Source organism: Microtus ochrogaster, chromosome 22, assembly GCF_000317375.1.
Source record: "Microtus ochrogaster isolate Prairie Vole_2 chromosome 22, MicOch1.0, whole genome shotgun sequence".
Lineage (NCBI taxonomy): Eukaryota > Metazoa > Chordata > Mammalia > Rodentia > Cricetidae > Microtus > Microtus ochrogaster.
Genome location: NC_022023.1, coordinates 16,255,326 through 16,283,076, shown reverse-complemented (window position 1 = coordinate 16,283,076; position 27,751 = coordinate 16,255,326). Strand labels below are relative to the sequence as shown.

The window sequence follows — 27,751 nt, the reverse complement described above, 5'->3', positions numbered from 1 at the left end:
GTCCCTACCCCAGGTCTTGGCGACTGCTAAACTAATGTCTGTCTGTCTCTGTACCTCTGAGTCTGCCTAAAATTTGATACAGATCTTCTTTATTTATAACCTGGCCTTTTTGTTTAGGTTCATTTATACTGTAACATGCTTCAGTATTTTATTGTCTTTTGTTGTTAGTGGTATCCCACAATAGGGATATGCTGTATTTTGATCAACTTATTAATTCATAGGCATTCTACTTCTTGCTGGTTATAAAAGTAATGCTATGAACATTCATGCACAATTCTTTGGCAGGTGTACTGTTTTTGAGCCACAGGTAAATATATTACCTACACACAAACTTTTAATGCTGCAAAAGATAAATAGCACAGCACATGCAAGCAGTCTTCTAAAAGAAAAAAAAAGTCAGAAGCTACGTGTGTGCATGCTCACATAGAATGATTTTATTCTGTTAAATAATTAAATAAGTACATAAAAAAGATTAGAAGGCACAAAGCTAAAATGTTAGCGGTGTTGTCTCTGGGTGATGAGATGGTGGATAATTTATGTGTTTGTGTGCTTTTCTGTATTTCACTGAATTTTCCACTCTGAATATAAATTACTTTTGTAATCAGAAAAAGCACACTGTTATTAAGAGTATAAAAAAAATCTTTCCCATCCGATTTCTCTGGTGTCTTTGCCACTCTGTTACAGTCAGATTCCCTCACAATAGTGTGCAAAAGGAGCCAACAGTGCATGGACGCCCCCAGCCTCTGTGATGTTGGTCACAGCATACTGAAAACCACAGAGTTCCCCCAAAATATCAATCAATTGTAAAGACCCTGAGATCAGTCTCCATAGCAACCCGACAAGGGCATAGCTCTGTATGAGCATTGCCAGAGCATGGAGATGGCAGAAGGACCGCCTCAGACAGTCCGGGGTTACCAAAGGACCATGGCGGTTAGCTGCACGGCAATGGGGTCAGGCTTCCCAAGGTTTGAGGAAGACCAGTGGCTCTTTAAGTGACGAAACATTAAAATCTTAGCTGATTATTTGATTGTGGGAGTCTGTGAACTGCAATTTTGACGCATACAGCTGCAAATAGATGTCATGATTAAGTATTTTTAAGAATATCATTTAGAGGCCAATGAGGTGGCTCAGGGAATAAAGGTACTTGCTACCAAGCCTGGTAATAGGAGCTTTAATTCCAGACCCTACACACAAGTTGTCTTCTAATGTCCACATACATAAAATAGTAGTGTGGTGTGCCCACACATACACACACACACATAAATAAATACACGTAATCAAAATAATTATTTTTTTTAAATGTCCTTTGAGAGCTAGTTGTTCTTCATTGGTGCTTACATCTCACACAGCTTCATTCTACTGCTTCACAACTGCCCATTTCTTCACCTAAGGTCCGCCCCTTAGCAATTAGAAGCAGATATCTCAGATGTTCAAAGATTAGGAAGGCATAGACACTCTTAAATAAGACACACCTCTGTTAAACATATCTTCAGTGTAATTCAAAGTTATATCCAAAGGACTCTGGTTTTCTGGCACCATGAGACACATGATGCTGGAATATTGACCCCTTCTCAAAGGCTCCATCTCCAGCCTGCATCAAAACAGGCCTCATATGCATGTGTGTTCACATTCGGTCTGTATCTCACTTTTCCTTGGTCATACCACCCCACTACACAACAGTGGACCCTCAGCTAACCCTAGCATGCTCATCTGAAGTAGAGCATTCTCATCAGAGAATGCCTCGGGGAAGAGTCTGAGGGGATCCTGGAAGGACCCCAAGAAAAGATTTGATGAGGATGGGAAGGCAGCTAAAGTGTTATCAATGAAAGGTGTTCCAACTGGTCACCCAAGAGGTCACTTCCTGTGGTTCCTGGAAGCTAGAGGGGGGTCCCCAATACTACAGAAGTCTCTCTTGCTCAAGACTAAAAAATACTCATCCACATTCTTATTAAATTTAAGCTTCCCAGTCTTGGCACTGTGGATACTTTGGGTTGGCTAATTCTTTGTGTACTAGAGGATGGAGCATACCACCCATCCTTAGTTATAACAACCAAAAAATGTCTCTGCACACATTTTCCTGGGGGATGAAATCATCCCTCACTTGACAATCACTATAGTAGACCATGCACTCGTTCACTTAGTAACAGTGTACAGCTTAGAGACGGTGCCCCCAAATGGTTAAAGGATGAATTAGTGAACCACTGTCTACCTGAGACCCCTCCCAAAAAAAATTTTTTTTAAATTCTGTTGCTAGGGACAAAAGCCAGTACCTTGCACATGCCAGGTAAGTATTGTATCACTGAGCTCCCAAAGTCATTCTTAGAGACTCTATTCCCCTAGTGAATGTGTGAAATATTAGCAACAAAGACTTTATCACAACCATCCCAACGTAGTTCTTACCTCCAGAATGAAAATGCTGTATCATAGGACGAAGGGGCACTGTCACCCATCACAAACCATGATGAGACCAGTATCCACAAAGAGGTGTGTTGGATGCTAAACAGAGTTAACCTGTGTTACAGTCTAGTCTCTCTAGTGAATCCACCCAGGCTAGAGAAATCAGGGAGATGTTTGCATCCCTAAACTGATGCTTGTCCAGGGGCTGGTTAGAACAGTGCCGATTTTCATGTTCCTTAAGCAAATCCAAACATGATTTGTAATGAAAACCTACAATAACAATGGCTTCTCTCTCTTCCCCTCCATCGTTTCATTGTCCCTGGGCTTTACCAATGAGATTTTGCAAGCTGACAGCGCTGCTAGGTTTTCTCAGTAATACTTGAAATCTTTCTTGTACATTCCCACGTTTCTGGTGGTGACATCATCACCCTGAAAGCTTTGCGTCTGTTCTTGGCTATGAACACTTCCCTCAGTTCTAATTTCAGCTACAGTGAGCAAAAGTGGACTGATCACACATAAACAAAAGTTATATTTGGACTTCAACCATTTTTAAGAGCATAAAATGCACTATGTCAAGGGATGCTGGGTTAAATTTCCATGTCACAGAAAGTACAGAGCGGAGGAAAATTATTTGAAAGACCTTTCTGGAGACTCCAGTAAGTTAGTGGATGTAAAAATAAGTGCAATTCGGTTTCTAACAGAAGTGTCATTGTGACATTTTAACTGAAAAATGTTCTCTGGGTTCATCAAGGTGGATTAAAAACAAACCTAAGCGGGAAAAGTAGAAGCATTGCTATTTTCAACAAAAGCCAAGCATCCTAGACATGGTGTTGCTCGTTTGAAGGCCCACTGATGATCTAATTTGTACTAAAGCAGCTCTGCTTCACCAACCCCAAAGTGTCCAAACTTTGCATCTGTGTCTATTTCTGAATGCCAAGGCCATACAGAAAGAGTTATTAGGAGAGTGGCAAAGGACACGCTGGTGAAAAGTGGAGAGTGTGCTTCTGAAGCTTGCCATTTTTACTTTAATTGAACTCTTCGATGGATTAAGTGGCCCATGTTATAGAATCAAGGTACAATTTTCACCAAGAGATATTTCTTTGCATCACTAACTAGCCAAAACAGAGACTTGGTCCCTCCAATTTACCAGCAACCCCTCTATCACCTTGGATTTCTCCTTTTAAATTTTCTTTACACCATCTTCATCTCACACAATATACAGATTAACCTATGTGCCTGTCCTTGCCACAATATCCAAAGATATTTTGAACACATGGCATCCTTGATATTCCCAGAAGGAGCATAGGGTAACAGTCTCCAACATCTTTCAGATGAAAGAATTGAAAGGTGAAATTCATCTTCCTTCATCTACACTGACAACTGGTGCCCAGGCCACTACCAAGATGGTTCCTGCTCACACTAGAGCAGGGCTCTTCTCAATCCCCACTGTGAGAGGCACAGGCTGGAAGTTGGGAAAAGAGAAGAGGGTTACCCAATCAAGTGCTTCAACCCTTGGAAGGAAAGACACTCATGCTTTTTGAAATCCTTAATTCCAGAAACTGCCTCCTCCAACTCCTATAATAGATGATGTGGGTGTTCTACCGAGTAATAATAATTCTAGTAGGCAGCTCAAGAAATGGCCAACAGGATGTCACAGACAAAAGAAGCTTTATCAGGCAAATACCAGCATGTGAGCTCCCATCCCCAGCCCAGTCATTCCGCTATAGCGTGTTTCCATCTTCCATGTTGTAAATAATTCAGTTTTCCTTTCTCTTAAATATCACAAAACCAAGTTGGAATCTTTATGTGGAGGATTCTGCGGTGTCCTTCTCTCCCCGCCTCCCTTCCCCTCCCTCACCAGCCCAGGCAACTCCCTGGAGAATGACCTCTCAAGCTTTAACATTTATTCTTTGACATTTCAGACTGTTTGTTAGGCAGCTCTGCCTCTTGAAATCAAAGTTGGAAAATCTTGCTGAGAAGTCCCGCTTGGCCCTGTCTAAAAGGTGACAGGAAGGATCTGTTAAAACCCAAACACTGGCCTCTTCCCTCACCCGGAGAAACAGGTTGATTCCTACCCACAAATACAACTCCCCCCGCCTCATCTGCCAGTACATTCACCAGAAAGCACCTAAGAATCAAAAGATGGGCCCTGTTAGCAGTCAGCAGTGGCTCACTGGGACATGCCATTCAGCGCACCTGTTGAATAGGTTATTTTTTTCTACGTGAGTATCAGTAAGTCTTTTGTCAACTACTGAAACAAATACAGAACAAACAAGGAAAATCAACTTACTTACCCCAAGTCACTTGCTTAGTGACACTGCTGAAGCTGGGATGCCCGTCTTCATTTCTGCGTGCTACTACTAGGTGACATCCGTCTGTGAGAGTGGCTCACATTAGAGCAGAAGTCTCAGGTTCCTATGTGAAGGGTCTTACCATGGGGAGGACTGAGCCTCCTGGGAGTTGAGATGGGAGATGCGGTTCTTCGTCAATACCTTTGACATCAATGGGTCACTGATGAAGCATCCCGCTTAGTTCTCTTTTAAAAACTACTGACCATATAATAACCAGTGTTCCCTAAAATATGTGTGTGGGATGTACTAAAAGGTGTTAAGTAAAGAATGCTCCATGTTCAATTATGTTGGGAAACTTGCAGAATGGAAAGGCTTGTTTACACCAGGGGTTCTCAGAGTCTTTAATGTTCTAATGTACACCAGGAACCCGAAAGAGCCTGAAAAGCCATGTAATGATCTCTGAAGTTATCTGATGAAATCTTTAGCATCTGACAGACTTAAGGGGAGCATTGCTGGAGCCAGCGAAGAGAGGGCACATGACCTTCAAGTCATTTATTTAATAACCGAAATGAGAAAATTATTTTTCGGCAGGTTGGGAATTCCAAATTAAGAGAGAACCATATGGCAGTTGCTGAAGCCCTGCCCAGAAAACTGACCTGTTCAACAGTTTTTCAAGCAGTTGACCTGATAAAATGGTTAAGGTGGCCATTTTGGTCTTCTTCATAACCAAGTTGGCCATTTGACATCAGGGGTGTTAAGCAGCAAATGTCCGTGAGGGTCACAAGGAATGCCAAAGTGACTGCCATCAAGATTGAGCCATCCAGTAGATCATTTAGACACTGATTCAGAATTTAAAGTCTCCTAGCCATGACATTCCTAACTACGATCTATAATGACTATGCTTTCCGTGGCACCCACTGACTAGGCAAGACCAGACTCCAGGGCTTCCCGGTCAACTCTCTCGGCCTCTTCTCAAGTAAAGGACTTGAGCAAAACAGTGGCCCATTGATGGGAACATTCAGAGAGAGCTACAGGTCTTGGCTGCACCTTCTTAGCCAGACTGATCTGTCAGAGACTAACACTCCCAAGAGTTGTAGATTTAATCCTTCCCCCTTAGCAGCAGGAAGGTGACGATACTGATATGCACACAGTGCACAGGCTGGATTCACTTTGCGTCTAGCCTGGGTTATTAACATGTGCTGGATTCACTTAACATCTAGCCTGGGTTATGGGGTTTTCCAGCTTCCAAGGATTATTTGGGAAAGAACCCTGGAAGAGATACTTTTAGTTGGCCTATGGGACATAGACTTCAGGTCACATCTTGATCTTGAGAGCAGGTGGAGAGATCTTGGAGACTGTTCCTCCAAGAAAGACTGCCAGCGAGAAAGCTGCTGTGGTCGGAGGCCGCCTCTTGTAGAGGCTAAACCCTGTTATCATCAAACTCAAAGGCATTTTAAGTACCTGAGTGTGTGAGACTAAGTCCTACATACATATGGCCCCTCTCTCCCGCCATCCACTTTCTCTTTCTTTGAGAAATGCATTTGGGAGGGGGAACGAGGAATCATGGATTTTCATCAGCTGCTATTGCAAGCCTTGTAGAGGAAGAAACACCAAACACATCACAAGGACACACACAGAGCAAAGCTAACATGTGCGCAGAGTACGAAGGTTGGTGGCACTTGAGCAGTCTGCAAAAGGAAGCTTCCCAGGCCATATCTGACAGCATTGAAGTCACTTTCAGCATTACCAGCCTAGAACCTTGTCCTTCTCACTGGAGAATGAACTGTGCAATCAAGAAAGAGAAGAAAGTGTCTCTTTAAGGGAAATAGGCCACTTGCTCCAACGCAGTTCCCAAAGGCAGAACCAAGCTTCATTTTGCTGCCATGGTAACAGCATAAAACTAGCAGAAACAGAGGGAAAGACCTGTAAGGCAAGCTGGCCATGTAGGTCTCCTCCAAGGCCTTCTCTGGTGCTACTTACCAAAGTCTGGCTTGGTGGTGTGTGCTGAGCTGCCATGACCCTCTCGAAGCCAGTCTTGGCGGCCACCGTTCTGGAATGCGTACCTGTTGGCAGCCTCATTCCTTGCTCCTGAAACTCTCTCCGTGGCCGAGTGGAGAATCTTCACCACCCCCTCCTCTGAACCCACGGGTGTCATTTGACTTTTCTTTTAGTCAAGGGGTGAAGTTAGAGCTCAGTGGTTTGGAATCTCAGATTGTCCAGGATCTGTTGTTGTTGAATACGCTACACACCCATCTTTATATCCTTGACCTCATCAAAGTTGAGCTCATTCGCACTGAAAAGTCTTTGAGGGACTGTGATTTGCATAGGGTCATGAGTTAACATGGTGATTGTGCAAAGCCCAGGGGAGGCTCTGGTCATGTGTTGTAAATTCATGTGTCTCCTAATACCGTAGGCCCGGAAGTCCCACCAGAGAGGCCAGTTATGGCTTTTTCTGCAGTTCTGGCTGCTTTCCATGGGTTTATAATCCTGCCTTTTGCCTTTGCTCCAAGAAGCCCCTCGTCCACCCTGGGCCTGGGCGGGAGGGTTTCCACAGGGGTGCCATCAGCATCCTTTACGGCCCGGCAGGGTCTATGCTCACAGAGCTCACCTTCTACATCTCACTTCTCTTTGTCAGAGGAGTCAAGCCTGTCCCCATCAATGACGTAACCCTAAGATGACCCTCCTTATCCCCACCCTCTGTTTCCTACAGTCTGGAGCATGCAGTAAACTTGAGCAAAGCTTCAAAAATCCATATCCCCCTACAGGGAGAAGGGAGTGAGGAAGGAGGACAGAGCTCCAGCAAGCAGACTCAACGATCTTCTATGTTAGGGGGAGCCATTCTCCAGATGGAGTGGGATCACAAGGCAGAGAGGTCACAGGTCTTCTGCCACCCATGCAGAAATAGTTTTTCCTCATCAGGTTGTACTTTAAGGAGAAAATGAGGCCAGGTCACTCTGCAGAGGTTTTACTCTTTGTGGACAAAGAAAGGGGACCCAAATCCTACCCAAGCAGGCTTCTGAATCCTGATGTCATTTCAGAAGCATGCCCATTGCTAACACATCTCCTTCAAGTCACTTACGAGTTCAAGTAGGGTTGAAGGAAGAATCTGATTTAGCTCCAAAAATACACTGTCAGAGCCAGGCTGAGGTTCTCCCGGGAAGTGGGAAGCAGAGGGGCGGTAACCGCAGGATCGCTAGAGGCAAGAAAACGCAGAACCAGAGCTTTCCAAGGAAACCTGAGGCTGCAAGTAGCTTCACCCACATCAACCAGGATTAAAGAGCAGGGGTGGAGTGGGCGGGTATAACAGGCAGAGGGTAGCAGTGGAGTTCAAGATCAACACTGGACATTGCAGATGCAATGCTAAGCCCTGGCAGTTTCTAGTCTGCCTCTCTCCCTCCCCTGTCAAGCTCAAGAATTTTTCTCTTGGTCTTCCAGGGAAGCCTCGGGGGACATAGGCCTGCTCTCCACTGTCTCATTTCTTCTTTATTTTTCCTTCCTGCCACCTTCATTTCACATTTGGCATCAGAGTCGCGCGAAACAACTTGTGTGCAAGTCTGGCTCCAGTGCAGGGGTCAGCGAGCACGGAAGAAGGGAGGCTCCACTCTGCCTAACCCACGACTAGTTTAGCTTGGAAAGCTACGCATCAATGAACTCCTTCTGCGTGGATCAGCCCTCTTCTGTGCTTGCTCTGGGGGACCAAACCTGCCCTGGCTGCCTTCAGCTTGTAACCGAGACTCTTGATTTTTGCTCCATTCTGGCTTTGGCCTGAAGGAACTGGGACACATTAAAATGAGAGGTGTCACACCCTAGGGTTCTGCGGCAGCTGTCACACCTGGAGGTAGAGTGAGCTGAAGGTGAGGATGGAGGAGGTGTGGGGAACTTGGCCGCAGGGAGGAAATCCTGTATAAGAGAGGAAGCCCTGAGGCCAGCTTCCCAACTGAAGCTACTTAGCATCTATTCTTTGCCTGGATGAGAAGCACACGGCAGAGCTGCGACTTCTCAGGAGACCTCTGAAGGTGGTTCTAGAAGGAAACTACGGCTGCTGTCTGAAGGACCATAGCTTGAGGTGGACGGTAGGAAGCTATCGTGGTGAAGCCTCCAGGAGCAGAAAAGAAGCTGCTTTGGGGGACAAAAGAGTGAGCAAGAGCTACCCTGAGCTCAGGCATACCCCGAGGTGTCACTGGTCATAAACTATGGAAACCCCAAATAGTTGCTGAATTATTCTGAACCTCGGTTTCTTGTGGATAGAAAGTTCTGGTTCTGCGTGGGTGTTTCCTATGATAAATGAAGCGATGATTGTGAATGCTCCATTGTGAGCCTAATTTGGGGTGTGTAGCCCTCAGTCCCATGACCTGGCCATACAATCTCATAATGCACAACCTCTATATGCTGTGCCACTTAATGGTAGCCAGTAGAGGAAAGATATAGTTCAGTTCCACAGCCTTGAATACACACAATTGTCACCTCTCAAATATCCCTCCAGAATAAAGCTCAGAAAGTAACTGGCAAACATGCTGGACTCATTGGTTATCCAGGTACGAAGATCTACGGCAAACTCTCATGGGGTCAGACCATATGCTTAAGACCAAGAAAGCCCCTGTGAACATCTGCTAGTGAGCTCTGAACCCCAAAAGTTTGGAAACTGCAGCTCTGGCTGGTGATACTCCTTAGGTCCCCAATCTGGCAACTTTTCTGGACTGAGCTCTGCTCTGGGGGTACCCTGTGGAAGCTCTGCCTTACCCCAAGGTCTAAAGGGGAGAATTTCATGGCATTTTAATACCTAGAAGGATACCAAAGAAATGACAGGGCTCAAGACCAGATTCCGTTTTCCAAACCCAGTCAGGTCCTTTCCTGCACGTCCCTGGCATTCACCGAAGCCTCTGCCAACGACACTGCACATCATCTCAACTCTTACTGAATCATCTCACTAATGGTACAGGACCTCATACTTCACAGGCAGATTAGAAGCTACCACACAAAGACTCCCTTATTTCCTTGCCCCTGAACCCCTGCACAACCCCATAGCCTCCTAATACATAAGAAGAGCTCTCACTCCACTCGTCAACACTAATGAACCCCTGGCCCCTCCAGCTTTCTCAGGGGTTAATCCCACCCACTATCTATGCTGTGCATTGGCAGACCCTGTGCAAGGGATAACAAAGATCTTAAACATCTCTCATGGAAAAACCAAAGTTCTTGCTTGAATTCACACCCTCTTCCTTGGTCACAAGGATAGTCCCAAACACCAGACATCCTTGCCCTAACCCTTATATTTTAAAATATATAAACTATACATGATATCCATTGGAAATATACAAAAGTGAGGAGTTACTGTAACCTCTCTTGTGCACCAGGCCATTCCTACAGGCAAAGACTTATATTGAGGGCAGGAAGAATTCAAGCAGACTTGTGTAGGAAATACAGTGAAAGGCACCAATCTCATCTCAACAACCCTGTCGCATATCCCACCTACCTTGGCTTGCTTCTCCTTTGCTTCCTATGAGATGGAACTTCAACAAGCCCTTATGAGACCCAGAGAAGGGTCCACAGTCTACCTAGTTTTCTTTCTCTGGCCCTTGCTCTCTGTGATTCTTACACATTGCTTGCTTTCCTCTTAAAGGAAGCAAATATAAAGTTCAGAAGACATTTTGACCTTTGTACTTGTGGTGGCGACCAGGATCCAAGCTTGGTCAGTGAGAAATGCCAGCTCACCTTGGCTTTTGACTTTCAGTAGGATCCAGGGACTGCTTTTCCACCACCTTCTGGAAGCCCATGTGAGCCCTTCCAAGACAGCTGAATCAAGGTAGATGTGGTTGTGCATGTGTGCATGAGTATATATGTGTGTGTGTGTGTGTGTGTGTGTGTGTGTGTGTGTGTGTGTTTGTGTAAACTGTCTCTCTCTGGGTGCTAAGAGATTGGCCTAGAATCTCAGAGATTAACCTTTTCCTAAGTAAGTTCACAGAAAAGATAGAAAACTACTCTATCCTAGGGAAAACCCCACAGGCTTGCTTTTACATCAAACAGAAAGGCTCCCCCATTACTGCTCCCAGATCCCTTTGCACAGCAGCTCTGAAGAAAATACCTCTTCAAGTCTTAGCTTCTCCAACAGCAGAAAACTCCCCAGGTACCAAAGATATCAGTAGCCTTAGGAGTGACTGCAGGAATCGAGTTTGAATCTTGCTTCTGCCTGTCATGCTGTGTGATCCTGGATAAACCACTGAACCTCTCCGAGTACCTAATAAGATGAAGAAGCACTTCTTTGTAGAAATCTAAGGTACCTGGAGGAGTCTCCATGAACCCAACCAATGGGACATATTGTAAATCCCTCTTTGCTAGCAGAAGTGTACAAGAAACTTCCATAGGAAAGTAATATCAAGGTGGGAAACAAAGTGTGAGCAACTCTGGAATGGCTACCTCTTGAATGTTCTCTGCAAAGCTTCCAAATAAGAGGTCTGATGCAGTCATTTCATTAGAAAATAAAGTGTTTATTAAGAAACTATACACTGAACACTCCTATAAGTCTCTGTGGAAACACAACGCCCCATTGTCATAGCACAAAGTGAAGAGATGGCAGAATAAAAGATGCTGTGATGGATGGAGCCTGGGAGGCTGGAAATGAGGTCATGATTTACAACAAGTAAAAACATCATCCTCAAACTTACTCCTTAAAGACATACTCAGGAGGAGATCTGAACCCAAGGGATCATCTGAGCATGACGGGGAAGAGTCCAACATGGAACTGTGGGGAGCTGGGGGATCGGGGCTGGAAGGGATTCAACAACTACATACCCCGGGGGGGCCCTTGAGCAACCGTGAACCTAAAGTGACACTGGGAAGCCACTCCAGGTCCTGGGAAAGAATTGGAAAGCTTCGTGCTTATGTACCCCATAGAGGTATCTCTAGCATTAGTCTAGGAGCCTGACACGATAAACCATCACCGGCAGGCCCTAGAGAATATAACCCTTAAGTAAGATCTTTGCACTCAGGTAAAATTGCTAAATTTCCCAAATGCATATGCTCTGACTTCCAACTGTGCTGAAACACTGCACCAGAACATACGGGGTTTTTACTAAACACCATGTTGTCTCAAGAACTGAGCTTGGGGTACTCCATATTCTTTTCCATGACAGAGACACCCATGGAACTGGGAGAGCTGGGCTAAGTCAAAAGTCACTCAGCCAACCTGGAAAAGCTTTATAGGCTCTGCAAATTTGTCTTTCCTATTATGTAAAGGACTATCAACCCTTTCCCTCTCCCCATAGGGTCAAGGTGAAAATGGGGGAGCAACCCCTCTTTGGGAGAGGATGATGATGGCTATGGAGTAAGATATGAGAGAAAGCAAGCAAAGTAAACACACTTATCGACCAGAGACCAGGATGACAGCCCATCGGTGCCATGAGAAGGGCTGGAGGAGGCCAGGTTTTACTTCTCTTCCCCTTCAGTTCATCTTGACCTTGGCAATGATGACTCCACTGGGTTCCAAAAGTTCTCAGAGTCAAGAATAAGTGGAAGCAGGGGGAGAGAGCCAATCCCGAGATCACGGGCTAGGAGGAAGGGTCTTGGTCCCTGATTCCCTTGGTCTCTTGTGGTCCTAGTAGGATGGCCAATTCACAGGCAAGACCTCCTGTAGCCAATGCTTGTCGGAACCGCAGCTCTAGGGACCCAGGTAGAGCCAGCAAAAACTCTTCCCAAAGAACTTTCTAACATTGCACTCAGTGCGAGCCATCTCAAAGAGAAGAAGGAGGGGCCAAGTGTGTCCACAAAAAAGTATGATTTTTTTTCTCCACACACACACATACACACAAAAAATAAAAATAAAAATAAACCAACAAAATGACTGTCTTCCTTTCTTCCCTCCGAGACCTAATCTGTCGTCAATACTTGGGCCTGGCTCCCCTTCCTCTTACCGCGCCGTCTCCACCTCTGCTTAAGAGCCCTCTGTGACTCTTCCCCACTGGAGGTGGTTGCTCAGGGCGACGAGGTCACTGAGAGGACCGCATGGAGATCCCACGCTTCCAAGCAGGAAAGTGAGACCGGAATGCGGCTGGACTTCATCAGGCTTTCTTGTGATGGTTGGGTCAAGAGAGTGGCTAGTGTGTTAAAAAGGTAGTTCCTGGTGCTTGGGTTTGTATTTTCTTTATTGGTTCTAGAGATGTTGGCAGAAGCTGCCTCGGAGGCCCGGAGAAAAAGGAGCACAGTGATGACTGGAGGGGAGGGGCAACCTGGCAGTGGTCCATGGGGCCACACCCATCTCAGTGGTGGCAAAGGATGCTGAAGCACTGGTGGCTTGTGCAGTTTCTACTTAGCATCCCTGGATCCAAAAAGAACAATGCCTAGAGCTTCCAAACTCTCAGAGGGCCCATCCTACCAAGGTGACATCAGAACAAGGAGGTTTAAAAGGAGTTTTTAAAAGCCATGACGTCCTTTGCTGAAATAAACATTGACATCCTCAACATAGATGCCATGATTAAGAGGCTTGGAATGTCCGGAAAGGCTTATTGGATTCAACATAATTTCTCTGAAACCTATAAAAAAACAAAAAGAAAAAAAACAGAAAAACAGAAAAAAGCAAAATAAAGTAAAAACCAAAACCCCCAAAGAAGATCAAAACTAAGACGGGAAACAGAGAGGGAACTTGAAAGGGGGGAAATCTAGGGCTATAGCTATAGATATATACCTGGAATAGCCAAAATGAATTGCCAGCAAAAGGCAAGGATGGGGTTTGCAGGTAACTTATAACAAGTGTGCTCAGAGAAACACTCTATTTTGCTGGGACCTTCACTGAGCCGAGAAAGGGAAGTGAGCATTTACATTACATTGGGAGTTTGACCTAGGACTGTCATGGAAGAGGTAGACTAAGGGAATCTTGGTCTATAGCCATGATTCTGGGAGGAAGGAACCCTGGCAATGAGCTACTGGGGAGGCAGGAAAAGGTGGGGGGTTTTCACACTAGTATTCTCAGAGGAGGTGGGGAAGAAGGCTCGCTTTAGTAGAACTCAACATCCTTAGGGGTCTAGTTCAAGGAACTAAATTTCTTAATACTCTCAACTACACAAGGAGTAGGAAATGCTATACTCCCAAGTCTGTGCCTGCTTTCTCCTTGGCTTCTCACCTTCTATTCCCAGGGCTATGAGAAGCTTAGAAAATGGCAGTTCAACTTCCCATACTTCCATGTCTTACAAGGGCCTAGTGACACTCTGAAAGAGTATGTGATACAGTTGACCACAAGGTCATAAGCTGCCTCAAGAAGAGAAAACTTTCTTGACAACTTGGTTCTTTTCTGGCCATATATCCAGGGACAGAATAGGATGTCCAGAGACATGGATATTCCTAATCAAACTCCAGAAAAGGGTTACTCAATCAATCCCAAATTGTAAAATTGCCTATTTATATATATGGGGGTAGGGAACAGAGAAACCCTACCTTTCTGTGAAAGCCATACACAGGAATGGAGAGGGAACATTGTCCACTGAGTACTGGACATACATGATGGGGAAAGACTAAAACAGAGTTCTATCATACTGAGACTTCCTCAACCCTCCCTGCACAGGACACAGTATGATCAAAGCAGGGATGAGTCATTTTGGCTGTTTTGTTACCTCTGTCTGCAGGGAGTGAGATGAGTTTATAAAAATAGAGAATGTTCCCCTTGTTCATGATATAATGTTAAGAGGAATGTCAGTTTTCCATGAGCTATGAAAGCTCTTCTGTGCTGAACCCCAAGCAGGGGATCTCACATGTGACAGGGTAGGACGAGATGTCCAGAAGTCTGAGCAGGCTTCTGAGATGGTTCATGATACTACTGTTTCTCTCTAGATCAGGGTCCCTCTCTTGCTTTCCTACATCCTTCACCTTAACCTAAAGAAGCATCCTCCTTTCAAAGAGATCCTTCTCACTCAAGGGACTTGAGTACTAATCCCAACCTGGACACCTAGCAATAGCCTAGTCTTCAGAGACACATGGAGGTTAATGGGTCTTTGGGTCTTAAGAGTCAAAAGTGGTCGGGGAGGGTCTTCACTTCATACAAAGATGTCAAAGGAGGCAACTCACCATGTGACCTTGGGTAGGACACATCCCCACTCTGGACCTCAGGTTCCTCATATATATAGTGAGTTGATGGGACTAGATGATCTCTATTGTCCTTCAAGTTTAATATCCCATGATTGTCTATGTTTGAAAAGACCCCTGGCAGAAGAGGCAGATACAGGGGTTAATGGTCAGTATTAAACCCCAAGTGCAAAACCCTGGGGGAAGTCTTCTTAAATGCACAATGCCAGAAACAGAAATCAACGGCTCACAGCGCCTGTATCCACACTGCTTTGCCTGATTCATTTTATGTATAAAATCTAATCATTTTCCTGAGTATCACATAGTGGCACTATCAAATTTGTCAAATTCATCAAATTGGAGTCAGGGAAAAAAGATTTGCCATCACCATAAATTTTGTCCAATCGTTTTCCTAACCTGTTTGCCCATCACTCACTCCCTTTATTAGGTTTAACACCCACCCCTAAATATTCTCACTGTAAATATCCTGGGTGCCACTTCTGAGCTGGAGGGGAAGAGGTTATGACTTGGGAGATGATGCTACTGGACCCAAAATCCCCTTTCTGGCTTTGTATCCCACAGAAGAAAAGTCCAAGAGGGAGGCGATGCGACAGGACTGGGGATGAGTTAGAGGGGGTGGCTCCTTACGGTCTCTCTTGTCCTTGTCAGGGCAGAAACCTTTGGAACAGCAGAAGTGACAGTTTCCATGGAGACTCTAAGGCAACAGGCCTCACGAAAGGTGATAGCACTGCCGCTCCTGAGACATCTCTCCTCTAGAGACCATGCAATGTCCATAGGCTCAGGAAGACTCCATGTCAGATCCTATATAGACCAAGGCCAAATCTGCCTCAGTCCCGGCCAAGGTCCCTAAAGCTAGCTGCCTCTGTAAACACGGACATTTTCCCATATGAGCCAGGATCTGGAGTTTGTTTTCTCTGGAACTCTGTCCCGGGTGGAGCCTTTCCAAGATTCTAAAAGCTGAAGCATGAGAGGCACCATTCCAAACCCCTGCGCCCCCCACCACACTCCTGAGAACAACCCAGAAAAGAAAGGGCAGACATAAGCTCAGAGGAGGGCAGGGAAGTCCTGGACCACAGGAGACGTAAGCAAAAGGCTAGATGGGCAAAGAGAGGGCTAGAGAGAGATAAACACATGCCCTGAGAAGGCCTTGTCCACAGGTGGCCCAACAAAAACCTTCTATCTGTCAGCGGCTCTCCAGAGAGTCATCCGGCACAAAGGAACCACGGGCCCTCTGTAATTCAGAACAGAGTCTGGACATCAGGGATTGTCAAAGTCTGAGGAGCCAGCCAGACATTCCAGGATTGCTCCAGGAGAGGAAAAGGGAGTTGTAAGGATGTGGGGAGGAGGAAACGGAAGTGAAGCACCCAAAGGATTGAGCAAGGGGTTTGGGAACCCAACCCCAATGAACCAAGAACCAATTAAATCTGCATGGCCAAGTCCTCCGTATCCTCGGCAGCAAGGCTAGGCTAGTTCACTACTCTAGCTGTGTAAAATGCAAAATAAAGCCCAGAATCTCCAACCTCTCTGTTTCCCAGCACTTGTCTGAACCCCAAGCATTTCTTCCTGGAGACGGACAAACAGCTACCTGCTCACTAGCGTCTGTTGTGGCAAGCATCTTTCTGTGTCTCCTGCCTACACTTTCTTCTCCTAACTCTGGAGGCTCAAGGGCCCCTCTTTCTGTTCCCCTAGTTATCTAGTCTACATAAAGTGTTTATTTTAGGCACCACTAGATAACGTTCCTATCCTCTCTCTTCCAATGTATTTGTCACCCTAGAGTTGTTATACCACAAGAAGGAACTGAAATACATAGGGTTCCGGTGTTGAGGTCCTGGGTAGCTTATTAAAAGGGATCCAGAAGCCAAGGCGAGTCTGGAAGGAGGCCTACCCTACCCTAGTCAGCGTGTTATTCTTGAGGCAGTCTCCCCTCCTTTCTCCAGTGGTGAGAAGCAATAACTGCTACTGAACCAGGATTCCAGCAGACCTAGGATAAAGAAAGAGCCTGGGGCAAAGCCCCTGTCAACAGACGTACCACTCATCACCAAGGACTCCAAAGATTCATTATCAAACCAGCCATTGGGTACAGTTACTTGGCGATCCTCCAATATCTTAAAAATTGTATAGCATTAACTCAATCAGATTTTTAGAAATTTCTAATGTTTTTATTTTATTTGAACTTGAATCCAGATATTTCTAAAATACTTGAAATGACCTACTTGTGGGAAAAAAAGGCTCCTTACCGAAAACTAGTTCTTAAGACTAGGTGTTAGAGAGAAAGCCAAGCTAGGATTTTCTCCAGTGAGAGGAACCTGTCCCCTCCAACAATCCCTGGGCAGAGGACTGGTTTCTTTCCTCACAAATTGCTTCTATAGAGAGCCACATAGTCCCATGCATGTCACTTCTCCCATGGAACACATCACAGACCCATCTCTTCCCTGGATCTCCATCACTCTGGGAGGAACCGGTTACTTGGATTAGGGCCTTCAAGTAAGGAGCCCCAAACTCCATCTCAACGTTAACCACACTTGGTATCACTTCCTGGAGTTCAGGCTAGGAAAGGTAAAAAACTAACCTAGGAGGAGGAGGCAGGAGGAGTCTGGAGAGAGGAGCAATTTGCCGGACAGTCATGATTACAGAAAGCATGGGAAAGCCGACAGAAGATCCACTCAGTGCCCTGGCCTAGCCACTGTGTGAACAGAGTTTACAGTGTTGAAGAAAGGTTCCATCCTGTATAGAGGTCTCTTCACTTTATTTTCTGCCTAGGTGCTGTCTCCTCCAAATTCATGGGGAGAGGATCACCACAATGGCCTTGGGGAGTCTGGGTTATGGCTGTGTCTTGCTGAACCCTTACTTCTCTAGGGCAGTTTCTCTTTGGAATATAAGCTCTTTTTTTCTCCTGTAATCAAATTCATTGAAAATCCAGAAGTGTTGGCTCAAGATGTCAAGTCTCAAATCATAGCCTTGCTGGCTGCAGACAAGATGGCTTGAAACTCATCTTTCCTTCTGTAGTTCAAGCTAGCAAGCTTAGCGCACTGGCTATGAATGACCCTAGAACCCTAACCCTAAACCCTAACCCTAAACCCTAACCCTAAACCCTAACCCTCGCTCACACTCATATTCTCACCCTGCTTGGTTTCTTCCTCTCTTCCTTCTCCCACCCCAAACAAATGAATTTATAAAAAACTTTCAAAATTCTACTTTCCAGAATTTAAAATTTAGACTTCACACTTAACATATCCTTATTTGTAGTTTGTCTTACAAACCTAAGGGTCTGGCAAGGCCCAGCCAATATTTCTACAAAGTAATCACTAGTCAGCTGAGGCAGATGTAGCAGTGCACTGTGGCCTAGCTGTGTGGTTCCTCATTCACCATGTCCCTCCACTCTTGGGGCTCCCCTACACTATCACGTATGAACAGTCTTCCTACCAAGTCATTAAGTCATGCCTGTATGCTAAAGAACGCCACAGTGGGAATGGCACTCAGCACTCACTGAGTGCTCCTTTAACACAAAACCATTCCTTTCTCTAGTCACGACTGACATTTACAAAGAAAGTCCTTCTATAGCAGAAGATCAAGCTTGTCATCTCAAAGATGAGAGACCACTCACGAAGACAGTGGTATGCATAGGAGGGGTACTGGGTTGAGAAATGAGGTTCTCAATAAGAAAATATATTTAGGCTGGTAAGAAGACTCAGCAGGTAAGGGTGCTTGCATCCAAGCCTGAGGACCTGAGTTTAATCCTTGGACCTATGATAGCAGAAGGAGAACAATAATTCATACAATTTGGCCTCTGAATTTACATATGTACTCTAGCAAACACACACATAGACACACACACACACACACACACACACACACACACACACACACCTTAAATAAATGTAACTAGTTCTTAGACAAAAGAAAACACATTGGGGGCCACCAAAACCCCACTCTAGAAATGAATGTGGCAACTGTATCCTCCACAGGGCCCGATATGAACAAGGTGTGGAAATACAGCTGTTATATTTCCTGGGGTATAGACAATATCATAATAAACATGCTGCAAAGACTTCTATGGGATACTTAAATGTACTTGAGGCTGTAAGATCCCTATCATATGCTTCATGGCTGAATACTGAGCATAGTCCCCTGGCTTCAATATAGGGTGCCCTCTTCTGTAAAGTATCCCAGTACTGCTGGGAAAATATGGAATGAGATGTCCTTGGCCAAGGGATCTAAAAGGCCAAATTTGGTTCTAGTTGTATGAATCTGGCTCCAAAGGAAGGGGCTGAGGCTAAGGCATCTTCTTATACAGTCATGCTTATGGAAGTCAGACCAGAAAGCAACCAAGTTTGGGTGAGAGGAAGTATACACAGAACAGTGGGATTCTCAGATTTAAGCAGACATCCTCTCAACTCATTCCAAGGAGTACTAGAAGAGTCTCACACTAAAGGGAAAAGCATGCTGAGGAGCAGTGTCCTTGCCATTATTAAGGCTTGCCCAACAGTAGCCTGGTCTTGGTCCCCCAAAAGGTAAAATCCCTTCTAACCAATAGCATGAATGAAGTCACCATTCAGAGCCAAAGAACCCCATGCTCTGTAGAATAATATCATAAAACAACACTACGATCCGCAAACATTGCTCTATGAGAGATAACAAGAGGCCGTTGGGCACCTGTCTCTTTTTCTTGATCAATTGGCCGGGAAGAAAACCCCAGGTATTAATAGATCGTCTGCATTTCTTTCCTTCACTTCAAAATATCTTTTATGTTAAGTATGCGTTTTCCTGTTTCTTGATTCTTTGGACTCTTTTCAAATGTTTAAGATATCAATAAAGTGTAGAGAATTTCACAACTCTGTGCTTAGTGCCTAGTATTAGCATTTTTTTTTAAAAAAATCTTTTGGTGCCTTCTTTTCAGCTCTTTTGAAGACAATCTATTATTACCATGTTATTATAGTATAACTATATTATAACCAAGAACTCACCTGTGTATCTCACACTCTGTTTCTCCCCAGCAAAGCTAGCTCCTACTCTGGAGTGGACAACTAACTGATACAGGCACTCCTTCCGATAGGCCGACTACAGCCAGATGATAGTATTGTTTTGCATAGTCTTTAAGCTTTAAAATGAGACTGATTTTTTTTGTTTTGCGAGACAAGGTCTCATGAAGTCAAGCCAGCCTCGAACTTGCTACTCTATAACTGAAGAACGTAGCAGTTTGGAGGAGAAATGTCCCCACTGACTCATGTATTTGAATATTTTGTCCCCAGTTGGTGGCACTCTTTGGGAAGGCAAAGGGACTTTTAGGAGCTGGAGTCTTGCTGGAGGAATTGTAGCACTGGAAGGGGCTTTTATTATACAGTCTCATTCCCTTTCCTATCCCCCACCTCCTCACTCGCTCCTTCCTGGACAAAAGCAAGGATCATGCCATCAGCAGCTGTCTGCTCTGGCTGTAGTGCTCTCCCTAAGTGTTGCCACGCATCAAGCCCAGCAAAACGGGATGCTTTCCGGTATTGGTGCATTGGTTTTCATCTAGTAACTTTATTTGTTTTCATTGCTGCTTTATTTTCCTATGGCTCCAGGAATGGAACCGAGGGCTATTTGTGTGGTAGACAAGTATTCAACCACTGAGCTAGATCCCCATTTATTTATTTATTTATTTATTTATTTATTTATTTATTATCCCCAATCATTTATTGCTTTGGAATTGATGGCATACCTTGTATTAAGGTTGCAAATTATTTTCTAGTTCTATCAACTGTTAGTTGTTTTCCTAAAGTCAGAATAATTGTCATGATAAAAGTCTACACACCTGTGAGAGCAACACTCTGGAATATTCCTGCCAAGGGCCAAATAGAAAATATTTTAGGCTGTGGAACTTGTATAGTTCTTTTAGCATCTACCAAATTCTGCCACTGTGGCCTGGAAGCAGCTACAGACAAAAAGTAAACAGAACACCTTCCCCCTCCAAGAAACTTCATTTGCAAAAGCAGGCAGGGGTCAGGCTGGCAGGGTTTACTCCCTCTGCTCTAGAGCCTTTGCCGCTCAGATCCAGCAGGGGAACCTGAACCAGCAGCTTGAGCAACAGCTGGGAGTTTGGTAGAAGCAAAGGTGTTTCCAGATCACTGAATCAACATCTGCGTTTTAACAAGCTCTTCGTGTGATCCCGGTGCACGGGAACATTGGAGAAGCACATCTTTTGAGAATGTTCCTTTGGAGTATATAAATCCTGAGCTCCACTCTACGGCCGAGTATTCTCCCCAAGTTCATAAAACTCGCGTTCCTGCGATCACTAAGTGGATGAACATCTTGCCCTGAAATTCCAAACCTGGTATTATTAGACAGTTGTCCTTCCTAACTGAAGAGTAGTAGCTAGTACTTTGTAATCGCAACATAAATTTCTGAGATAAAAACATAGTGTTATCCTTTTCTCCATGCTGAGAACTCCTATTTATTCTGTATGCAAATTCTCTGTTGGCCGCACTCACTGGAATGTGTTCTCTTGGTCTAGCGTTTGTCTTTTAACTTTATATAAAGGTCAATGGTTTGAAGGAGGTAAACTAATGTAGTCAGATGCTGGGAGTGTTGGTACATGCTTGTAATACCAGCACTCTAGCGTCTGAGGCAGAGGCATTGCAACAAGTTACAGACAAGACTGGGCTACAAAAAATAATCATGAGCTCAAATGTATTAATATTTCATTTTGTGTTAGTTATAATCTATTTCAAGGACTATTTCCCTTCTCAAAGTCAAATCACATTCTCTTCTTAAATGCCTATTCTCCATACAAAAGAATTCTAAAGACTTTATGCGGGGGCTCTTCCCTCAAGGATGCGGAACACGCTGTTCTTGGTGAATATCTCAAGTGTGAAGAAAAGGGGAGTTGTGCAACTTTCCAGGAAAAATCCTAGCATCCATCCTAGCAGAAGATCAGGGCTAGCATCCCCACGGTCGCTCAAATGTTGTTAAGTATATATAGTGACATGTTGTGATAAGAATAATACTGCCTCTCTATGTTATTCCTCCCTCAACGCCAGCACCCCTGTTGATAAGCCTACGGTGTGAGACATTCTTCATTAAACCTGACCAGACAGGTTAAAGAGACTTGGCCACTACATGCAGTTTGGTCAGAAAAAAGGCACTGGGGCAGGAGATCATGAAATCAGAATAGCATTGCCTTTGCTTAATGGGACTGGACCAGCACTGACTTCTTGATGCTCGTGAGTGTGTACTGATAATAGGGAACGACTCCAATGGGAGAGGCTGAATGACGGAAGAACACAAGACAATTCATTGACTATTGAAACTCTTCTGACAAACGAAAACTACTTTAAAAGAAGAAGCCTGCTGAAAACAAACGTTTTTCTTTTAAACCTCATGCTATTCGTTATTTTGTGGCTGACATGAGATAAGTTACATTAGCTTTTGAATTGTTTCTCCCTTGCATGCTAATTTCCAACGGCATACACAAAAATCCAGATTTCCATACCTCTCTGCTGTGCATCCAACTATCCAGTTACTGTAGCTATGCAGTAAGCACGGCCTGGAATTCCGGAGCCTCTTGCGCTAACTTCTCAAGTGCTGGGCTTACAAGTGTGTACCCCTACGTTCAGCAAAACAAATACTTTCTTATGCTTCTGACTGTAGCTTTCATTCGTTAACTTTATTCTATGTTTGCTGTCTCATTTAATACTGGAAATGAAATCTACAGCCTATATACATATTATACGTCCATGCCTGTATTTTCATACTCATTTTATACTCATTACTGTCTTATATTATTTATCCTATAATAATATTGGAGTTGGCACATCTCTTGTTGTGTTTATACCTTCTAATGTATATGTTTTATTTTATTTCATTTTGCCAGATGTTATTTGTTGTAAGTTAAATTTTTCTGATTGTGTTTAGGTAATATGCTTTTTGCTGTTCTTAAAACATCTGTTTGTTTTGTGGGGGAAAGGGCATGTGCCATGGGACTTATGTGGAGGTCAGAAGGTAGCCTATGAAACTAAATACTCCCCTTCTACCATGTGGGTTCCTGGGATTGAACTCAGGTCACCAAACTTGCCACCAACTCCTTAACCTGCTTAGTCTTCTCATTGGCCACTGTTCTGATTTTTAGATAGAGTCTTACTATGTGACCCAGGCTGACTTGGAATTTAGTGTGAAGCACAGGCTGGCTTTGAACTTGTAGCCCTTTGCTTTCACACTCCTGGTGTTGGCGTTACCGAAGTGTAAAGGTAGAAATGTACTTATGTTCGTTCATCTATTATGTTTTATCAATTTTGTAGAATACCTTAGTAAGTTGAAACAGTCCATTTACAAATAACCCTTTGATATTCTATATAGGCTAAACATACAGTATTCACAGTGAGGACTGTCAGCTCTCTCTTCCCAAGGCTTCTTTTTCTTATCATACTGTATTATCTAAGATGTATAGATTATTTTTGTATGAAAGTCAAGTCAGTAACCACCCTTATCATTGGATATTTTATGTATTTTATAATTTTATATTACAGTTTACCTTGAGAATGGGAAAAATTTTCTGATTTTCTTCTACATTTTCTCCCTTACCAATCTCCTGTATTCATTCTTTCTCTCTTTCTTTCTTTCTTTCTTTCTTTCTTTCTTTCTTTCTTTCTCTCTCTCTCTCTCTCTCTTTCTTTCTCTCTTTCTTTCTCTCTTTCTTTCTTTCTTTCTTTCTTTCTTTCTTTCTTTCTTTCTCTCTCTCTCTCTCACTCTTTCTTTCTTTCTTTCTTTCTTTCTTTCTTTCTTTCTTTCTTTCTTTCTTTCTTAAAGATTTCTGTCTCTTCCCTGCCACTGCCTCCCATATCCCTCCCCCTCCCCCAATCAACTCCTTCTCTCTCATCAGCCGGAAGAGCAGACCAGGTTCCCTGCATTTTCTAATTTGTTATTAATGTTGCTTCCAGATAGCCTTTTGGAGCTTTTGAAGAAAATCCCATATTAGCTTGGCGCCCCTACAGGATGATACTGGGAAAACAGCACAACAGCTTGAACAAGAGTGCCTTACCTAACAGGCAGAATCTCTGTGCTTCCAGAGAGGAGAACATTATTCTCTGGGGGGAGGCGACTGGGGCGGGGACAGTTATTCCATATAATAGCCTGTGTCTCTAAAGCATAGTTTTGAGAAGAGGCTGCTATTCTGATCTCTGGGCAATCTGAAGCATGTGCATTTCTGAAGATCTTTCCAGAGATAAATACACATATTTGTCATTATGTTTGCTTCTAGACTTTGGCCACATCACAAGAACAAATGGTCCTCTCTGCTCATCATCTTTTATTTTCCATACCCTTTCTGGTCGCAAGGTTATTTACTTGTTTTGCCAGCCAGCCATGTCTCCTGTTTTCTGTTATTGCTGTATAGTTGCTACAGAGGAGATACACTAAGCATGAACTTACTGTACCGTCTGGATCAAAGCCCAGTCACTTTGTTTTCTTTCTGCATGCAATGAAAAATGGATTTCCTTGGTAACAAACTTAACTGTTTTCACTGATACTTTCCATCCAATCTCCTTTCCCGTTAAAAACGCTCTCAGGCCGACAACTGAAACTTGGCACATTTCACCAAGCTTATGTTTTCTCACCACCGACTCCTCTTTTAGGGTCACTGCTTGGGGACATATAAACACGTTCCCTAGACTCCATCCCCTTTCCTTAGTTATCTGTATCTCCAGCATTTTATCTCATCCCTAATCTGTTTCTTCTGTTTTCGGAAATCTACTTATGGTCACCTCTACCTTTTGGGGTGCCCATGCAACAAGTTTCTAACCTAATAAAAAGAAAACACAATGCCCTACACATCACTGTTCCATTCTGAGACATCCTACTTCCTTAATTCATTTAAGGACCAAGATTTCTCACAATTTACTTCCAACCCTAATATCAAATATTACTGAATAGTCACAGTTTCTCTTACATAATGCAAACTCCAGATTCATAGAAAAGACACAAAACACTTTAAAGATTACCAACGTTGAACCCCTGACCAAATTTCTCCACTCTTCTTCAACTTGATCCTGTCACACAGTGTGGCTTTCTGACTCCCCAATGCCTAACAGTGCACAGCTTCGATCAATTTCTGTCTTTCTTTCCATTGGCTTTTCTACTTCACCCACTCTTTGCGGTGGCTTCTCAAGGATCCTCTTACCCTTGGAGACTCAAAGTTTTGTTGGGCAATCACCAATACCCCCAGTAGCAGCAGCATTGAGAGCCGCAGAACTAGGAGAGTTCAGGGAGTGCTGAATCTTGGTCTCTACCCAATCAAAACCAATCTCCATATGGGTCTGCAGAGGCACATACTTAAAGTCAACACCACCCTTACAATTACCCAGACACAAACTTCTTGCCAATGTCTTCCTTATCTCCTATATTTAATTAAATATTAGGTTTCCAATATTTATTTTGTAATAAATGTACACATTCCAATCCTCGCTTTGCAAAAGAATAACACCAAGATCTGGAGACAGACTGACCTGGCTTTTCAAATCCCTGTTCCCTACTGCCTATCGACTAGATATGACGGCAAAGTCTTGAGTAAATTATTTAACTTCTCTGAGCCTTAATCTCCCTTCTGTTCCATGAGGATATTATCATCTATGCCATAGATGCTCCTGTAAAGAGAAACAAGAGCACTCACATCCACAGCTGGGACACGGCCCATTTTACCAAGGGCCGTCGCATGCTTTCTCACCGCCCACTCTTACTTTAAGGTCACTATTTGGGATCTTCTTAACACGTTTCCCAGATTCCATTCATTACATGAATTCATCTCCTATATCGTTATCTAATTGGATCAGGAAGACAGCACATTTAACATCCATCACCCTGTTCAGAAGCTGTCTGTGAGAAAGTGCACTGTATCTCCCCGGGCCCCAACCCACACAAGAACAGGCTGCCACCACACTCTCACCGTACCCTGTTTTTCAGTGGCTACCCCAGCCTTCTCCTCTCTTCCCCTATTCACACCTCTGGTCCAGGTAAACTTAAATGACCACACCTGCACCTTTCCGCTTCTCCCCTTACTCCTGTGGAATGCCAACATCCTAGCTACTTAGTTTCGAGCTTATTCTTCTTATCCAATTCCTACTCAACTTTTAAACCATCTGGGGTCACTTTCTTTAGATCATCTGGCAGTGACTTTTGAATGTCTGCATTATTTGCTCCATTGTCTGAAACCGTTTTAAATCTATACACAGCAATGAAACTTTTCATATGTTTCCTTCTCACTTCTCAAACAGTTTTTTTATTAAATAAAACTTTATGATCAATATCTATAATCATTTACACCTGCCCAGGCAACAAGTTCAATGCCATCCACCGAATTCCTCATATACTTTCTCTAGCATCCTTATGTTATGGGGATGGTTATGGCACCCAGTTTGTAGATGGGAAAACTAAAGTTGGAAGGTCTCAATAGTTCAAGACAAGTCTCCCTTTAATAAAATGCAGAACCAGGATTAGAGGCCAGCCTTTCTCATCTTAGTTCCTCTGCTCTTAAACCCTCTGCATATTATGCAGAAGAAAAATTAAACCTCTCTATTTCCTATAAGATAAGCCGTATTTTTAAAGAATAGACTCGCTTTGTAGAACTATGTGATTTGATTTCTGTCTCTATGTGAATCTATGTAACAATATAACACATTATTCTCAAATCCTACTTTACTATCTTGACATTTGAAAACAATTTTAGGGATCATAAATGATTACTATGCTAGCCTCAAAATAACCTTGTGAAGTATGTAAAAAATGTTACCTTACTAGCAACACTTTCTATATCCAACTTGATTGTACAACCCTAGAACCAAAATCTTCAAGTCCTGCCTGGTACCCCAGGATGCCTGACTTTTCCTGAGGTCATGGCCATAGTGTTCAGAATGTGGTCAGCAAGAGGCCAAGGCCAGAGTCTAGCAGGAAATGTAATCAATAAAGTCCAAATCCTAGCCGGTATCAATTTTAAGCAGATTATCTTAGAACACGGCCTTGGATAATAGAATCAGAGTGCTGGCACATTCCAAATTGACAGTCCTAAAAATTAAATAGCATAAACCTACACATTGCTTTACTGGTTCCAGAGTCCCTTGATTAGAGGGAACAATGAAATTAATGAAGATGACCAAGAAGGGGAAGAAGGGGGAAGAGAGATCTACAGACACATGTCAGGAACAACATCTATTGGGAGGTTTTCTTTTGACCTTCATTTAAAAAAGAAACAATGAGAGCACACATAGACAGAAACAATATCCATTTGGGCGGGGGGGGGGGAGGTGTGCAAAGACCTAGATTAAACTCGAAATATTAGGCCTAGGCTTGCAGTTAAGTGATGGATCATTTCTCCCAGCATGTCCAAGGCCCTGGGTTTGATCATCAGCAACATAAAATAAAAGTAACCATAAATGGCCACTTCGTTATGCCTACCCACTTGTAGAGGACCTGTGTGACCCATGCTGTGAGGGGCACAAAGCCTGAGTACCTGTGGTCCCTATAGAACTTGAAACAGACACCTACGCAGGCCCTCAAAGCCCCGTTTTCATGGTGCCTCAAACCTCCACATAACTGACACATGCTGGGGGCCTCTGATGCCCATAAACTTGTAGTTGGGGAAAGGGAGACAGAAAACAAGGATGCAAAACTTGTTAGCAAAATAATCCTCTAAAATCCACGGCTAAGAATGTGAGAGCAGCCCCTCTTCAAGCTTCCTGGAGGAACACCCACAAACAACTGAGTATCAGCCTTCCGGGGGCCACGGGAAAGAAAAGAAAAAACTTCATAGCTCACACTTGGGTTCAATGACAAATAATTGTGATTGGAGAAATCTGTGTGTGGCATCTAGAAAGGTACCCACCCACAGTTAAGGGAATTAAGTAAAAGAAAACAACAACCACATGATCACAAGTGGGAGAAAGATGACGTGAGAAATATGGAAAGGTATGGGGATACAATCCCAGAGCAAGGCAGGGGTACAGCGTGGAAAAGCAAAGCAAGGCAGGGGTACA

General features: G+C 43.8%; 1 protein-coding gene across 4 annotated transcripts in view; it reads right to left on the bottom strand.

The window, feature by feature from the left end:
- The window catches only part of Ntrk3 (neurotrophic receptor tyrosine kinase 3), a 360,980-nt gene that overhangs the window by 88,682 nt on the left and 244,547 nt on the right, over positions 1–27,751 (bottom strand). Inside the window, exons 13-14 of one of the 4 annotated variants that reach the window (XM_005357745.3) lie at positions 14,739–14,873; positions 11,159–13,213 (exon numbers count right to left, since the gene is read on the bottom strand). The exons of 2 other annotated variants lie outside the window; for them this stretch is intronic. In XM_005357745.3, coding sequence (XP_005357802.1) covers positions 13,095–13,213; positions 14,739–14,873 — 254 coding nt within the window. In that variant the 3' untranslated portion in view covers positions 11,159–13,094. Of the gene's footprint in view, positions 1–11,158; positions 13,214–14,738; positions 14,874–27,751 lie in introns of those variants that run through there. One more of the 4 variants, XM_026784334.1, reaches the window with a different exon arrangement.